Genomic DNA, 17,757 nt, shown 5'->3' with positions numbered 1-17,757 from the left:
GCTTCTCAACACACTACTTTGGGTGGTTTTTAACAGCTTTCAGCTGTTTTTAGGACATGTCAAATTTTTTGCCATTCTATAACCTTGCATTTTGGCTCATTTGACATGCTATTTCGTGGTGTTTTTGGCCGTTTTTGCAACTTTCTTTGCTATGACGTGCCTCAGCATACTATGATGTGTCGGTCATTTTTTCGACATGCTATATTATGGTGTTTTTGGCAATTTATGCAACATTCTATACTATGGTGTGTCTTGGCACACTATTTTATGCGGTTTTAAGCTGTTTTTGGGACATATTTTGACATTTTGCACCATACTATGGTATGATATTTTTGCCCGTTTATTCGACATGCTTTATTATGATGTTTGTGGTCATTTTTGCAACATTCTATTCTATGACGTGTCTCGGCATGCAATTTCATGTGGTTTGCAGCTTTTTTATTGACGTGTCATATTTTTTAATTTTGCGCAATACTATAGTATGGCATTGTCGGCCATTTTTTCGACATGCTATATCATGGGGTTTTTGGCCATCTTTGCAACATTCTATGCTATGACGTATCTTGGCATGCTGTTTTAATGTGTCTTCAGCTGTTATATTTTGACATTTTTCAATATACTATACTAAGACGTTTTTGGTCATCTTTTCAACATGCTATATTACAATGTTTTTCGAGGTTTTTTTGACATGCTATACTATGACATTAAATAAATCAATGTATAGGAAAAACTGGGTTGCTGTATGAAACACAGGTATATCATGTGGTGGCATGGTTTAGGACACCGAGGGGTGAGCTGCCAAAGGAGCTTTTCTTTCTCATTTTTTTAAGTCTACAGCAAGGCAAACGAATTTCTATAACACATTTCATACCTAAAGGCAATCCAAAGTGATTTACAGATTAGTTCATTTTAGGCCAATCACAAAGCATTACCCAAAGAGCTGAACAATATTAATTTTAGTTCAGTTTTAATTTAATCTATAAAGTCTAATATCACAAATCACAATTAGCCTTTGAGGACTTTACAATACAGCATACCTGTGTCGTTGAAAAAGCCTACCTTAACCTGCAGTATGCACTTGAAAAATGTGTTTAAACTCCTGCTTTAATCTGTGAAGTTCATCTGATTCAGTCAGGCTTGAGCTGAAGACCTCTAGGTCTTGTCTATGGACTGATAATAGGCTGAGGTGCCATTGACAGGATACACTCTGCTGTTTCTTCATTGATAATTTACATCAACCATATGGGTGAAAATCCATCACGTCCCCTGTACTCTATGATATCCAGATATGGCTGGATGGGCTTCCCTGCAGACCCTTTGGGGTGCAATTTCACCTCTCTTCATACATTCACAGCGCACCCATATATTTTCTCGCATGATCAAACTACACTCATGTCTGCAGCATTCCTCATTCTAAGAATAAAAACATCAATCCCATGCAAAGGGCAATCCCAACGCCAGTTAGCTTCAATCTTCCGAGCTATATGCTGTGCTTGCTTTAAAGCCTGTGCAGCTGGCCTGTGAGGCTCACTTTAACCCAATCAGTGACTCACCCGAGTTTCAATTTCACAGTATGCTGTGCCCCGTGCTCTGGGGACTGTGATAGCACTACTGCCACTGGGACTGCTGATTCATGTGTCAGAAACAGCCATTATTACAGTCTCCCCATCAGATCTGTGTCCTATTGGAGAACAGAGATGTACACTAGGCCCCACACATTTTGTCATTAAGATGTGACAGATATCGATGGATATTATGAATCATCTTCACATATGAAGAATAATAGCTTCTTTATGATTTACATGGATCTCCACAGGACTGCTAATTGAGTCCCATCTATCTACAGCGAGGTGCAAATATATTAAGATGGGGTTGAGAAAGAGTACACGGGCACAGGGGAGGTAACGTTGCACATCTGACACGATTGTATAATTGATTGATTCTGCTTGGGGTTTAAATTTTAAAAAGGTGTCATGAGGAGCTAGTAATTTCCATTCTGACTCTCTCATTTCATGTTTTATTCATATCAAATATTGTTGGATGCTGCTAAGATGAAAAAAAAAAAACATGCACTTGCTACACTTCATTAAAAGCTAGTGAGAACTATTTTACTTAAACTCAAGTGGCGACAAAAAACAGCACCAAGACATCTAAAAATATGATTCCCTGTCCCAATATGTTTTAGTCTGCCAGCTACAGGAAACAAATTGTGCGACTTTATGTGGATGAGAAGATGAATCTTGACATCAGATAAGTAGTAGCATTTTTGGCTCTAAAATCTAAATTCCTTGTGTCATCAAATGTGTCATCTAAATAAATTAATGCCAATACAGACAAAAGTAATAAACCATTTCACTGCCTACTTACTTATGGCAGAAGCACAAATATCAAATACAAAAAAAGACCAAATCAGCAGAGTCTGCAAGTCCACAAAATTAGGCAACTAAAACAGGTAACAAAACATGGCACAAGACCAGGTGGTGGCCAGCTAGCTAGATCACAAAGAGCTGGACCTGATTGTCCCTCCCAGCTCCTCTACAGTCAAGATAGCAGCAAAGATAGAAGATAGAAAAATGGTGATTTATTATCTTGTATTGTGCACTACTTTCGGGGATCATAACATATTGGGTATGGAATTAATCTGTAGATGCTCCGACTCAAAGTTAGACAACATTTCTATGGTGTCAGTTGTTGTGCCATGACAAAGAACAAAATGCAGCCTGCAACAGACGGTAAAGCTAGTTGTTTTTAGCCAACACAATTTCTGCCAAACATAAGGAACCCTACCAGTGGGCTAAGTGGAGTGAGGAGTCAGTAGTCAGTCACGGTAAATAACAGTCAACAAAAAAGGTTTTTTAACAATTATGAATGACTGCAACCATCAGAGAGATCCAAGAGCATACAGTCATACATGTGCACGCAAAAGATTAGGCTGATTTATCTAGTAGTTATTTAGATTAGCTGCAGACAAGCTCACAACATAAACACGATCAAATACATGATCCCCTCAAGCGTAGGTAAAAAATAAAATCAAATGAAATACATTTTAAATAACTGCTAGTGGAGTAAGCAGTAAGAAATACAAACAAATGTGTTTCATGTATGGTATTTTATCAATAATAATTTTTGATCTAATAATTTTTGGATTCTCTTGTCCCTTAATGTTATAGGTACAGAAACTAATTTCTAGAACACTTTTCAGACAAATTGATTTCTTTTGGAGATGCACGAAAATATTCTTACTGCACTAGCAAATTGATCAGTCACTTGATTTTTTTTTTAAAGTAAGGCTTTTCGTTAAGTGTTTGTTTTCACAAACACTGGAGAGGAATGGTGCAGTCAACTCTAAAGTTTTAGTAATTGGAAACAGGTCTGTTTATTGTTGCCCCCAAAATCTCTAATTTCATGTGTCAGGAGAAAATTCTACTACTCTTTATTTTTATCTAAATTTTCTGCTTGAAAAAAAGACAGATCAAGAAGACAGGAAGCTCCCTGAGTTTCAGTTAAATAACCTCACTGGCAGCTGAGAGGGAAGGTGATTCTCTTAAAATTCAGCATCTGTCACCGGTTGTTTTATTTGCACAATGACAAAATAGGTTCTGTTGCTTTCGCTCTCCCCCATTGTTTTGACTCCTCTCCAGAAGCTGTATACTCCTCCACATAACCCCTCTCTACAATTACTTTTCACAGTGCTTTTGGAGAAAACCCAGTCCTGTACCAGCTGAGTGATGTTTTGTTTGCTGAAAGCTTTGTTTGGTTTGATAGTGTGAAAATTGACACTCCAAGCAGCTTGGTAAACTCAGTCCAAAGTTTCTCCAAAAGCTCTCATTAATATTTAATGGCTAGTACTCCCCTGTTGTCTGCCTTTATAGGAGATGTGGTGACACAGAGAACCAGAGGTAGAGGGAAACCACCTAGAGCGATTTCCCAGCATGCTGAGAGGCAGAATAAAGATAGACTTTTTTCTTCTTTTTAAACTCGGGACTATTTTTGAGAAATGTGTTGAGCCGACAAAGTCACATGGTCAGTGGTTATGCAATGTACTGAATGAAGATAAAAGAAAATAGGGTGGATGAAGGATAAAGAAGTTGTATTGCAGACAAATTTTCTCTTGATGCTGCAACCTGTCACAGGTTTAAGTGGATTTTTTTTTTTTATCGAGGCAGGCTAATAGAATGACTATCAATAATGTGAATATTATTTTGACAGCTACTATTATTAGATACTACGTGGTAGTACAATATTCTTACCACAACCTCTTTGCTGAAAAAGGATAGTGCAGACTTTTTTTTTTTTAATTTGGGTTGTATGGGGTACAGGTAAAGAACAAAATATTTCAGCCACCTTAAAAAAATCATTATCAGTTTAAGTGTATGCTATACAGAGAGTATTTCCACTGCCAACTGGAAGATTCAGCTGGAATATCACAAGACTCCATTGGGAAAAACAGTATTTTACTTTGCTGAACAAAGAGGCCAATGGTCTTCCACTGCTTTAATCTGTTAGTTTGTGTTATTGCGGCACTTAAACATTTAAAACGGTTGGTTTGGATTTCCAAAAGTCACACAGTAACAACAACCCAAGTAACTGATCAAAGCAGCTGTAGATCAGCAGCTTCTATGTTTAGTGGGCTATAATGACTGTTTTTTTCTTAATGGAGTCTGGTGGTTTTGACAAGAGCTGTTAATGGCCTCCCCGTCAAAACGGACTATGTGATGGAAATGTAAAGTATTGAAAATACTCTCTCTATAGTGTACACTTAAGCTGATATTGATGTTTTTAGGTGGAACTTTTTTCGGCGGCTAAAATACGCATTTTCCTCATGCCCAACCACAGCAGTACCCAATACAACCCAACTTCAAAAAACCCTTACTATCCCTTTATAACAATCTAGCAACATATTCTAGGTGTGTTTAGACAGTCTAGTAAATTGTGGTGAAATTTTAATAATACAGTTGTTTTGTAATTGTATATCGTTTTTTTAGTATAAAGGTAGACAGAAAAAAAAATCTGGTTTTACTCTAAACTGTAGTGATTGGTGTCTTTTTGCAGGAATTAGAACAAGTTTTGGGTGCACGGAGATATACAGTCACAGAAATAAAATGTTAAAGTGCATCAAAAGATCTGAATATTCTTAACAAACTGGTTACTGGATCAGTGACACTAACAGCTTTCTGAAGGTTTTATATGGTTTGTGTAGGTATCAAACCAATACTTCTCTATAGGTTTTGTTTCCAAAAGGTATGTCGGAGTCTCTCTCTTTCTCTCTCTGTCTCACACATACGCACTCAGTTCATCCTTATCAAACTTGGCTGCTTGCTGGTCTAATTACAATCTCACTTTTATCTCTCCACCCAGGGGATGTACAGTTGCTGCCAGTTTGAAGATGAGACAGCACCAGGAGGTGGTACTTTGCCCCAATACCACACCATGAGCAGCATGCCTACTGCAGCCCAACAACATCTCGTCACAGCCACAATAAATAACACTACTGCCATTGCCATGGTTCAGCAGCAACAGCAGCAGAAGCACCACCAACAACAGCAACAGGGGCCCACCTATACCACCATGCTACCCGGATCGCCACCAACTACAGGACACTCCGCAATGGCTCTGGGACCCTCAAACAGTCCCTTACTGGAAGGACCCATGCCCTGCTCTACTTTCTTGCCCCGCCATGACCGCAGACTTGCTGTGGTTGATCGCTGGAACAGGTCAAAGCCAGAGAAAGTCATAAGCGGAGGTAGTAGTGGAGGAGTGGGTGTTGGGGGGATAGCAGGAGGGATTACTGAACTTCAGCCCCCACAGTATCAGCCAAATCTTGGACAGCACTGGAGCCTGCAAGGTGGAGTTGCAGGTGGAGCAGGGGGAGGAGGTGACACAGGGCTAGATGAATATAAGCGCTACTATGGTCCTATAGATCCAGAGGGACTAGGAGCTAATTCTGAGCAACAGGCAGGGGGCACCCAGCAGACTCCCAAACCTAATCCTCGAGGCCCCAAAGCCTCTGGGATGCCACGACTGCCTCCCAAAGTCCCCCAACAAGGGCACTTAATCCCCAAGCCACCTCCACCGATCCCCTCTTCCCCAAGAAGGCCTCCTTTCTGGCGACGAGGAAGCCTAGCTCAGGCAAGGAGGAAAAGCTCAGGAGGTCCACTTTATGAGAATATACTCCCTCTTGGGAGGCGAGGAGGTGGGAGGTATGGAGCAAGCGATGGAGGTGGAAGGAGAGGGCGACGTCCTCCTCCGCCCCCTCCTCTGCCTGTTCCCCTTTCCTCCCCAACACACACTCCTACAAGTCCTTCCTCCCCATGCCGTTTCTACTCCTCCTGCTCCAGTGCCTCATCCTCTTCCTCTTCTTCTACTTCGTCCTCTTCCTCTTCTTCATCCTCGGTCTCGCTGTCTCGGTCAAATTCCCCCTCTTCTTGCTCCAGTGACAGCTCCTACAACTCGTCATTGAGTTTCCGGTATCGAGCAGGCGACCGGGAGTTTACAGTCGATGACGATTATGACTCAGATCTGCTTACAGAGGAGTCAAGCCTCCTCCTGGGGTCACGGAGGAAGATCCGTTCGCGTCGCATGTCATCACGCTCACTGCCATGCAGTCCGCCACCTCCCCCGATCCCGCCCCGGAAACCACGCCCTCAGAGGGATTATGGCAGAGAGAGAACAGGAAGCCAACTGGCCCAATTACAGGAGTGGTGGGCATCGTGGGGAGACAGAGAACGGGGGAGGGGAGGAACGACAAGAGATGGGGGACTGGGTAGAGAGGAGAAGAGACACCACAAAGAGAGAGAGCGTGAGAGGAAGAGGAGGAAGAAGGGTCGAAAGAAGAAGAAGCGGGAGGAGAGGGAGAGAGAAAGGGAGCGAAAGCGGCGCAAAGCAAAGAAGAGGAAGAAAGAGGATAAGATGAGGAAGAGAGAGCGGAAGAGGTCAGAGCAGGAGGGAGCAGATGCTGAAAAAAGAGATGAACTCAAATCAGGGACACCAGATTTCCCACCATACCCACCCCTGAGGCGAGAGTCTTTTCGGAAAAAGAGTGAAAGCTCAGTCCGAAGCTACGGATGGAACATACCAGGCGAGGAGGATAGAAAGGAAAGAGATGAGAAAGAAAGGGAGGATGGGGAGGACAGCAGAGAGAAAGAAAGACATAACAGGCGAAGGAACAGCAAACACTATCATAGCTCTAGCAGTAAGCCTTCAACATCCGTCAAGTTCTGGGGAGGGGTCAACCCATCCTCTGACACCATTCCATCTGCCTTTCTGCCCTTGTTGCCTGTCTCCTCTAAAAGAAGGAAGAGTAAAAGTTCGGACAGGGATGCTGTAGGAATGGAAGGAGAGAGGAGACCACTGTTGGGACGGGATGGAAGAGGTGAGATGCACTCAAAGGAGGGGTTATCTTTCCATGAGTGGGAATCTGAAGTAGAGGGTGAGGAAGAGGATTCTGAGCTTGAGAGACGGAAAGCAGAGCGAGGAAAGAGGCGTGGAGGAGGAAGGACAATGTCAGATGAGGAGCGGGAACGTGATAAGGTAGTCGGGATATATTCTGATGATGATGGTTCTTCGGGAGAGTTTGGCAAGTTTGAGAGGTACTGGGAGGATCATGAAGGCAGGGCGGTAGGAGGGATTGGCGGGGGAGGTTGGTTTTTCAGCACCTACCCCTCCAGGGATAAAGCCGGCAGTATCAACAGTAGAGATGACCTGTTTCTGGAGCGAGGGGAGAGGTGGGGGACAGCAGAAAGTGGATGGGGATCTAGTGGAGGTGGAGGTGGTGGTGGTGGAGGCAATGGAGGAGAAAGAGGGTGGGGATCAGGATCGCACTGGCCCCCGCCTCCTCTCACACCACCTCCTCCTCGGCGATACTGGTCTGTGGACAAACTCCACATACAGGATGAGAAAAAGAGTAAACGCAAGTCAAAGGACAAAGGAAGAGGGCATGCAGCTTGTTCCTCCTGTCATTCCCCCCGACACCATCCGCACTCCCATTCCTCTAAATGGGGCCGCGTGACATCACGCAGCCAGGAAGAGCTGTACCGCCAATGCCAAAGTTTTGGTGGTCCCCTGAAGCCCAAACATGACTCCTCATCCTCCTCCAAACCTGATCGTTCACAAAATCCCTCAAAATCTGGCAGTCAGTCAAACCTCAGTATCCAGCAGCGGACACAGAGAACAGACAGGGATAGAGACCGAGGAAGGCAATCATCCCCACCTCAGAGCCACATAGCAAACTTGCCACCCCCGCTCCCTGCCCTTCCAGCTCCTCCTTCATCATCTCACCCTATCCACATTCCTCCCCCTACCTCTTCCTCCTCTGTATCCTCTCCCTCTGTGGTCTCATCCACCCCGGGGGCGCCCCAGCCCTCTTCCATGGCTTCGGCAAGTGCTAAACTACAGTATCAGAGACTGCGCTCTGTACCCCAGCCCCAGAGGTTTCCTCAGTCTCCTCACTTACCCCTCAAAGCCAAGAGCCTTTGCTCACGAAGGGGCTCAGCCCATTTCTCCAGTGTGGAGAGCGAGGTCTGAAGTTCAGCAAGTCATAAGAGAGACCTGCAAGGCTGAGGCCAAGCAGGTGACCTGGATCTGAAACTACCCGGCAGCAAACACTGCTGCACAGCCAAGTCAGCAAAGTCTACGCACTGAGCCCTTTCCTAAAGTTCTGCACAAACAAACAAACCAGAAAGCCAAACAAACCCTATGGGGTAGGTCAAAGGACAACAGAAGCAATCTTGTTTTTTCTGTTGTTTCCTTTCATTCCTCTCAGTATGTGAAAGACTACTACCACAGCAACAACTTGCATTCTGAACTGGGTTATTAACAAATACACTAAAAGCAAATCAGACAGTAAAAGTGTCAACTGAAGGAGACTCCTTTGCTATAGACAGTGAAGGGCTTTGGATGTTGAAGCAGAGCAGTAGTTTGTATTCAGAAGATTCTTAATGCTTACTGAGGGCTCAGGAACTTTGTAGTACTGTATGCCTGCTGCTCTCGGAAGCCTTTAACACAGAACAGTGTTCTTATATTTTTCCCTTAAACAAATCACTTACCCCTACTTTCCTTTTTCCTTAACAAACTGTTTACACCCCCGCAGAACTGTGACACCCTCCCGAGGCACCTTTGTTGTTTATGATCAATACCTTCTTGTTTAGAGGGAGAGGAGGGTGATAACCACCTTGTCTTCTCTATGTTATCCACACACCCTCTCCTGTTCTCTTTTCTTTAGTTCTACACTATCTTTTCCCTCTTTTTTCTCCTCTTGCCGCCTCTACCCTCTTATTTTCACTTTCTTTCTCTGCATTACCTCCTTTCCCACCTTATTCAAGTGTATATCTCCTTATCTCTCTTGTCATCTCCTCTCCTGTCCTCCCCTCTTGGCTCCTCTCCTTGATGTGATTATTCTGTGTGTCTGTGCTTTTCTGTGTTTGTATTCTTGACAACAGGGTAAGTCAACTGTGACTGATATTCTACTGGCTTAATGAAAAGCTGAGTGCCAAACTTAAGTAGAGCTTGACATCAATCTGTACAATGTTAGCTGCTATGTTTCCTTTTATCTTGCAGAGTGCTCCATCATCTCCAAAATATGCAGCCATGCATATGCACACTCACACACTCACACGTAAAAGTGCACACAAACACTTGCATACATGCACAGCATGCAAGGACACACACATCTAAGCAAGTTAATCCATCTGTCCTCTTTCTTGAGCAATACATTATTCACCCTCTGTTCATGTCATCATGTCATCAATTTTATACTTTTAAACTTTTATTTTACTTCTGTGCTGTAGTACCTTGTTGTTGTTATTGATTGTGTTCTATATATCAAGACATGTATTAAGTCTAATACAATGTAAGCACTGTGCCATACTACTCAAGCTGCACATGAAACGTTCTCTCAACTACCTAAGTACGACAACGGAAGCAGTGTCTTTTCCCTCCCTGCATTTGACTGAATGTAAAGTCAGCCGCCATGAAGTGTGCTGCAACAATTTAGACACTTGGAGATGGAAAGAGTAGCATTTCTGATGGTTAGCAGATGGAGGTAATTGAAAAAATATAAGGGGCTTCAGTTCATTGTTGACGTGGCCTGATGTAAGCATCGGTATGCTAGAATCCTGCATTGCATTTGTTGCTTATGGATTAGATCTGCAATGGATTTACGTTTAAAATATTTTCTAACTTTTCTTACATTTTCCCCTGCAAGTGGTCTAGTGGTGCCAAGACTAGAATAAAGTAAGCATTTGCAAAACTAGAAATAATCAACCAAGGTTTGAACAGGAGACGTGTCTAACATGCTAAGTGGAGCTGCACAGTTTTGTTACAAAAGATGAAAGATTGTTGCAGGGAAATAAATAATCATAGCCTTATGCTAATTGCTCCTCTTTGTTTTCCCCTGCAAGTGGTCCAACTGGTGCCAAGACTAGAATACAGCAAGTATTTCCAAAACTAAAACCTATCAACCCAGGTTTGAGCAGGAGTGTCTACCATGGTAAGTGGAGCTGCACAAGTTTGTGAAATGAGTTGAAAGGTATTTGCAGGGAAATAAATAATTACAGCCTTATGCTAATTGCTCCTGCCATATGTTTCATGTAAAGTATGAAGGTATGTACTTAACCAACATGTTAAGAGTTAGCCTCGTGCCATCAAGACAGTGTGATTGGAAAGGGAGGACTTTGATTGGTGCAAAATTAGATCTAATTTGAGTGCCGTTTTGATGTCAAAGAGACTGTGCCTATGTTGGATGTTAGCTAGCGGTTGAGACAGTAGAACTGATTGACGGTGTATGAAAGACACAGTAGCACCTCCTGTGCAATTTTTTAAAAGTATTTCTCATCTTGTACATGTGTAACCAAGAGCTATAGCTTTTTAACCCATGACGGAGCTGACACCAGCAGTTACACTTCGATGTCAAGCACTTAGCTAGAGTAGCTACTTATAGGACATCCATCAACATTAGCATCAGGACGCAAGAAATCAGAAGAGTTTTAGCAAGAGCCGCTGGCACGACAGCATTTGTGTTTTTCAGTCAGTCATAATGCCTGAGCCATCTTTCCCATAACAGCCTGATCAGCTCTCGTTTGCCTGGAACTGCATCTGAGCCATAATTTACTTCAGCTGAGGAACACAAAAAGATAACTTAAGTTTTTAACATAACCTTGTTGTGTAGAGTTTGTCTGCCTTTCTTTATGAAAAAAAATAAAATATATATATATATATATATATTTATCAAATATATATATTTGTGGCGGTGGGTAGTGTTAGAGAAAATTGTTGTTTAGCATCTTGATATTTGGGGATATTGTTTCTCATTCCAAGTTCATCACAATAATAACATAAAATGTGTTAAAAACACATATTCCCTCATATCCACTAATGACAACAGGGAAATTATAGATTTACTTTCTTCAACAAAGATTGACTGCATTAAGCCAAGTTGGAGGCAGTTTAGTGCTTATTACAATCAGCAATCAACAGCTTATACAAATTTATATGAAAGAAAGAAAAGCGTTGAGTAAGTGTGACATGTTTTCTGTGCATTCACACCGCAAGCAACTAGAGTCTGTTGCCCCAAGTACAAACAATCTCTGTGACCTAAAAAATGAGCTTAGATTTGCCTTTGAAATTTGGCTGCAGTCAAACCGTTTGGGCTCATTTGAGTCTGTTGCTGAAACACTACAGCATCACTGAGTTAGCAGAAACAGGTTAATTGTACACTAGCGCAGCACAGCAGCTGCTGGCGGTGTGAACACAAAGCTTGGGTGTGTCCTCAGAGAAAACGAGCCACCTATCTTTCCTTCTCTCCCCTCGCCTTTTTTCCTCATGTGTATCCATTGTGTTGTTGCGTGTCTGCAATTGTAAAGCTGGTCTGTTTTTAAAAAAGAAGAGTATCTGTGGATATATTTATTTCATCTAAAAAAAATAGCATATCTAAATATATATGATAGTATATTTCAAAGCGCTTAGATCTATGTTATATAAGTTTGTCTACTAAATTTTCGGTATTATCTCAATGAATATGTCTTTTTTGTCTGTTTGTCTGTCTCTCCTTGTCTCGAACCTCCTGCCCAGCTCCCTACCCCCCAGCGAAAACAGAGACCAGTATGTAACTGTGTTTTTGCTCACTTAAGACCAACCATTCGCCTCCATTAGCTATCTACTGTAGCTAACGCTAATATTTCAACAAAGTGACAATGTGGAGGGGTGCGCGAGTGTCTTATGACCGTGTCACTGTAGCAGTGGTGGCGTGTGTTTGTCTACCCAGAGGGGCCTTTATTTTTGGTTTGGGCTACAGATTACTGACTAATTAAACCTTTTATGGATACAGCAGCTTTTACCACAACTCTCACTTACATAGGGGTCACATTCTCGACCCTGTCTCGGGCTCACATCGGAGCCCTGGAGTTTTTACCGCAGTGTAGAGTAAGGTGACCTCTTTGAAACACAATGTAGCAAGCAGCACAGGCTTTTTTTGCATCTCTTAGTAGCTGTATTACTATACAAAAACATGCACAGCTACCCCTGCCAACCAACCTATACGGTATATATAAGGACTTTGATATACGTACATAGTGTGTTGTATCTGCCAAGCTGCTGTGCTGTAAAAACTAAAGAAAAAAAAACAATTATACACAACAGACACACTGTTTCTTTCTTAATTTTCAAAACTGGTAAAGCTAATACGACACTTGTCAGGGGCAGGGCTAAATCTGCTCGCTAGTGTGGTTTCCACTAAGGCCAAAAATGGCCCAACCAGGGCTTTCTTTTGATAGTAAACAAACTTTTTGCCTCTTTTATTCCTAAAAGGACAATAATAATCCTGCACACATAGTTTGGTAGAACACAGAAACACTGCCTGAGAAAGGAGATCCAAGCGCCTGCTCAACCTGCACCTTTATGTGCTTATGATACATCGATGTTAAGTCAGTAAGGTCGAAGGTCAAACAATTTTCAACTCTGAGTTCAGTAAAATATAAAGCATTTATTGGCTTGAGCCCTGGTAAGCCCAGTTTTAGCCTGCAGTGGAAACACATCCACAGTTTCTGCCTGTACACCTCTGAACAATGTCTCAAGGCCTTGTATTAATACTGCTGTATTGACTGTACGGGGTGATGGCTAGTTGTGCTACACTTTATTGTCAGCGCCTCACACACACACACACACAAACACACAGATTCACATGAGCACACACAAACGCATGCAGACATACACACAGGCGAAGGCGGTAAATGCTGCTGCCACTCTATTTCAGCCACATCTGCCACCAGTGGGGGACGATGACAATACTGTGCTGCACTGCAAGCAGTACAGAAATAAAAAGATGATTTTAATAAAGAACTGAAACAAACGCCTGAGTTTTGTTTTGCTGGTTTGGTCAGTGGGTACAAAAAAAAATGAAAAATGACAGCAGAGCCCAGCAGAAGCAAGAGGTACAGGTAACTGATTCTGAATTTTAAGGACATCATATAATGCATGATGTCAGGATAGCAGATTTTAATTTAAGGGGAAGAATTCAATTTCAATATCAAACAACTATATGAAGCCCACTTGGCGAAAATAGTGAAGAGCAGCATATTAACAAACTACAAAACACACACACACAAAAACACGCATAGCTACATTCATAATATACAACCAGGCAAGTGCACCAGGGGCCAAAGTATCAGCATGAGAAAACAGTGCATACAATAAAATATAACACACACTGTATACAGGTGTATAACGCTAACAGGGAATTTAGAAGTCTGACCACTAAAGGGATAAAAGATTTTGAACGGTGGTTCATTTGCAAGCAGGTTAAGCTTAACCACACCCTGATTTCAACAAAGAAAATCCACCTACAAGGACATGCCCCGGAGAGGCCAGGATACTTAGAGCCTTCCTAGGATTTGTTGGTTACAGTAGTCAGTAAGGTCTCTCTGTTTATCTCCAAATATTTTAGAACAGATATTTTAATACTGTTCAGGCTGTCCCCATCTTTAACTGTCAGGCTCTGAAACCAGCAAATAAAAGAAAAACTGAAAAGACTCTCAATAAAAGACTGATAAAAAAGACACTGGATGAGTGGCCTGACAGAGAAGGAGATTAGTTTGCAGGAAGAAACAAACATTCAGCATTCACGCTGTTCACGAGTGACCGCCTTGCAGATGTATGCCTCTGTGAACCAGTAAAATTGCAGATAGTTAACATCCTAATATGTCGCCATGACAAATAACAATGATATGAAATTTAGATGTTGCAGCAAAAAAGCTATAAATTTACCATTTTACACTAAATTTGAAGAAATTCCCTCAAAGCTTTATTGCGTTATCACACTCATAATAATGAGAGGGACCAGGTCATAGATACCTTGACCTTTGACCACCAAATTTTAATTAGTTCATCCTTCAGTCCAAGTGGATGTTTGTGCCAAATTTGAATATTTTTTTAGAGGTGTGTTTAAGATATTGCATTCACAAAAATAGGACTGATGGACTGTCTGACAGACAGAGGGATGGACGAAAGGACAACCAGAAAACATAACACCTCTGGCCATGACTGCTGCCAGAGTGGAAGCAAGATAAAATTACAGTACTCATTGATGCAACTAGCTGTAGATTAAGTTTGGTGAGTATATTAGTCAATACTGGATTTCACAGAGATGTATGTTTCTATATAAGGTTGTCACAAGAACCAATACTCTGGCACCAAGTCAATGCCAAAATTTGTGGCGGTATTCGTTTTTCTGAGTCTTGTAAGTAACTGGGATGCAACTGCATTGGCAACTTATACATCCACAAGTGTTCTAGTCTGCAGTGAAATGCCAAAAGCGGAAGAACGCCTGCCAGCACGGAAGAACATCGACAGCTGCAGCTGCAGCTACAGCCCCACCTCGACTTTTTGAAAGAAAAGCATTTTTTTCTGAGGCCAACATAGTTAGTTGATTTTTTGCAAAATCAGCATTGCGAATTTCCACTCTGCGCAAACACCAGTAGCATCATGAGGCACTGAGAGTCTATTCTGTGCTAAAGACTACAAGTTCGAAGTTTTGTCTTTTGGTCAAGTCAAGTCAATTTTATTTATAAAGCCCATTATCACAAATTACAATCTGCCTCAGAGCTTTACAGCATACGGTATCCCTCTGTCCTTAGACCCTCACATCGACTAAGGAAAAACTCCCCCCAAAAAATAACTATAACGGGGGTGAAAAAATGGTAGAAACCTAAGAAAGAACAAGTGAGCAAAGAACAATGTTGTTATATAACAAAAGACAATGTATTATAGGCTGCGCCAATGATATGAAATCATACACATTTCCAGTCAAGTCTAGTTATGCACTGCCTCTCCCCTGCATCCCCTATTGTGAATTTAGTGTGGATGGATAAAAGCAAATTCAGAACAATACAACACTATTTACAGTACAAATTTCATGTTTGCTCCTGGTTTTGCCACTCATTTTTATCAACTAGCTTAATGAAGCTCATCATCTGAAGACAAGATCATGTCTTCTGTCGACAGATATAACACAAGTGTGTTGCTCAAACAGAGATAGATCTTAAACAAAGTCATTTTTTTCTGATTTGTCTACATGAAAAATGCTATTTTCGTGTCAAAATGTTAGGAAGGTATGTGAGTTGTAAAAAATCAGTCACAATCGGTGCTCACGTTCACTTCGAGTCAATTGGAATAATAGACACTGGACCGCCACCATATGTCCTAAGGGGGCAGGAGCAGTAGCGAATGCTTTGTGCATCAATCAATCATTTCCTATCAAGTACTGAAAAATGGTTTCAAATGAACAAACTATCAAAAAACCCAATATTATAATTTTCAGAGACAAAAAGGAAGATGCTAAACTTTCCATCAATAATACTGAAATCATGAAGTCATCTCTGCAAAATGCTAAAGTCTATTAGGTGATGATGAACTGTCCTGGAAAGACCACATTGAGTTGGTGTGTAAAAAAGAAAATATTGTTTTTTGGCATAAGAACGCTTAGCTCAGTAGTGAATCAGTCATGTCTACAAACTCTCTACTATAGTTTAATGTATCCAAACATATCATACTGTAACATGGTTTGGGACAGAAATTATGTTAGTCCAAAAGAAATTTGTCTGGTTGGCAACTGCATTAAATCGCTGGGAATTGTCGGTTCCTCTGTTCAAAAAATGTAACCTGCTGTCCATTTTTAATATTAGTATTTTTCAAACAAATGTTTTTATGCATAAATGTATGTTTCAAAAGAACAGCTTACCAGATAAATTTCATAACTTCTTTTTTTATGAACTGATATTCATTCATGTCCAACAAGACAAGTAGAGGACATTCATCTTCCCTATTGCTGTACAACTCTCCAACAATATGCCTTAAAATACAGAGGACCGCTACTGTGGAACACCAGTCTCACTTTATTCACACTTGTCTACCATTATTTTCATTTAAGTCTAACACGAAAAACATTTGTGTTACAGTTAATTTATCAGCTGTGTTGATGTGTTATGTAGCTGTTCCATTTATGTTTATTATAACTACTTGTTTGTTTGTTATATTGTCATGTTAATGAGACAATTACCATTACTATCTGAATCAATTATAAATTCTAGAGGGGAAGTTTTTTACTAAAAGCCACTTTGGGTTTCTTTACCTCTCCTGAGCAATTCCTTCTACATTTTGTAATTACCTGCCTGTTTTTTTTTCACATCTTGTGTGCCAATAAATTCAGTTTAGTGCAAACAAATACAGGAAATGACTCCAAAGAGCAATGTTTTGTTTGTTTTGTTTCTAAACCAAGGTTCCACTTTTGGTAAAATGCTGTGCTTGTCACTATCACTTTTTTACCCAGCTGTCAAATTACAGTGGAGGAGAGGCGTGATAAATACCTACCTAAATACTACCACAAAGACCCACCGTCACATCTTACATGCACAAGTGCTGAACAACAAGGAGCAATATGTTAATATGAGGTAGTTTTTTTACTTCAAACATGTAAAGAGAAATGACACAAGAATCAAAAAAAATATGCAAAACAAGAAGCACACAAAAGATACTCAAGGGATTAATAATAAAATTAAAATTTAATAATTTTTTTTAATAAAGGAATGATTTTTTTGTTTTGTTTATAGTTTTTTTTTTTAATTCGAGTTGTTTTTTTTAATTGTGTTATTGAATTGTGTGTCAAGAATTGTGAAATTTCTTTGGTATTGACCAAATTTCTTGTATCCCTACTAGGGATGGGGATCAAAACCAGGTTCTACTGAGGACCCAGTTCTGTTTTATTCAAAACCGATCGATACTACTGCTGAGTCCCGTGGGTCCTACACGTGACATTACATCTTGAGTTAAGTCATATTATTTAAATCCAATCATTGGTCTGAATACATCAATTGTACATCAAATTAAACCTAATTGCAGAACCTTCGACTGTCTTCAGGAGAAAAAAAACTCCTTCTAGCTGCTGCTGCACAGCCAGTACAGTCTTCATCATCATCATCATCATCATCATCAACATCATCATCCACTCACAGCTGCAGCGGTAAGCACACCTAAACTTTGTAGCAAGTCTAGTCAGTTAAAAATAGTAATAAAATGCTGAAATCTGAGTTGAAATCGGCAGGATAAGAGCTTCTTAGCAAAATAAATGAGATTGTAAAAGGCTTCATTGTGATGTGTTCAAGGTCAGCTCAGTAAAATGACTCTTTTGCAAAAGTTAAATAAAATCTCATCATAATGTTCGAATGTAACATCAAGAAAAAGAAAATTTAGTTTTTGGTGATAAACTTGAAT

General features: G+C 40.9%; 1 protein-coding gene and 1 long non-coding RNA gene across 2 annotated transcripts in view; one reads left to right on the top strand and one right to left on the bottom strand.

Annotated features, from left to right (window-relative positions):
• grin2da (glutamate receptor, ionotropic, N-methyl D-aspartate 2D, a) overlaps positions 1-13,336 on the top strand; it is a 274,878-nt gene extending 261,542 nt beyond the window's left edge. Inside the window, exon 19 of the mRNA XM_088090301.1 lies at positions 5,359-13,336. Within this exon, the coding sequence (XP_087946427.1) occupies positions 5,359-8,523 (3,165 nt within the window). The 3' untranslated portion in view covers positions 8,524-13,336. The remainder of the gene's footprint in view (positions 1-5,358) is intronic.
• Positions 1-17,757, bottom strand: part of LOC148186715 (uncharacterized) — a 77,378-nt gene that overhangs the window by 9,767 nt on the left and 49,854 nt on the right. The window lies entirely within an intron of this gene.

This window comes from Plectropomus leopardus, chromosome 17, assembly GCF_026936395.1.
Source record: "Plectropomus leopardus strain MGB_pleo_1.0 chromosome 17, ASM2693639v1, whole genome shotgun sequence".
NCBI classification, from domain to species: Eukaryota; Metazoa; Chordata; class Actinopteri; order Perciformes; family Serranidae; genus Plectropomus; species Plectropomus leopardus.
This window is presented reverse-complemented; position numbering and strand designations above follow the sequence as displayed.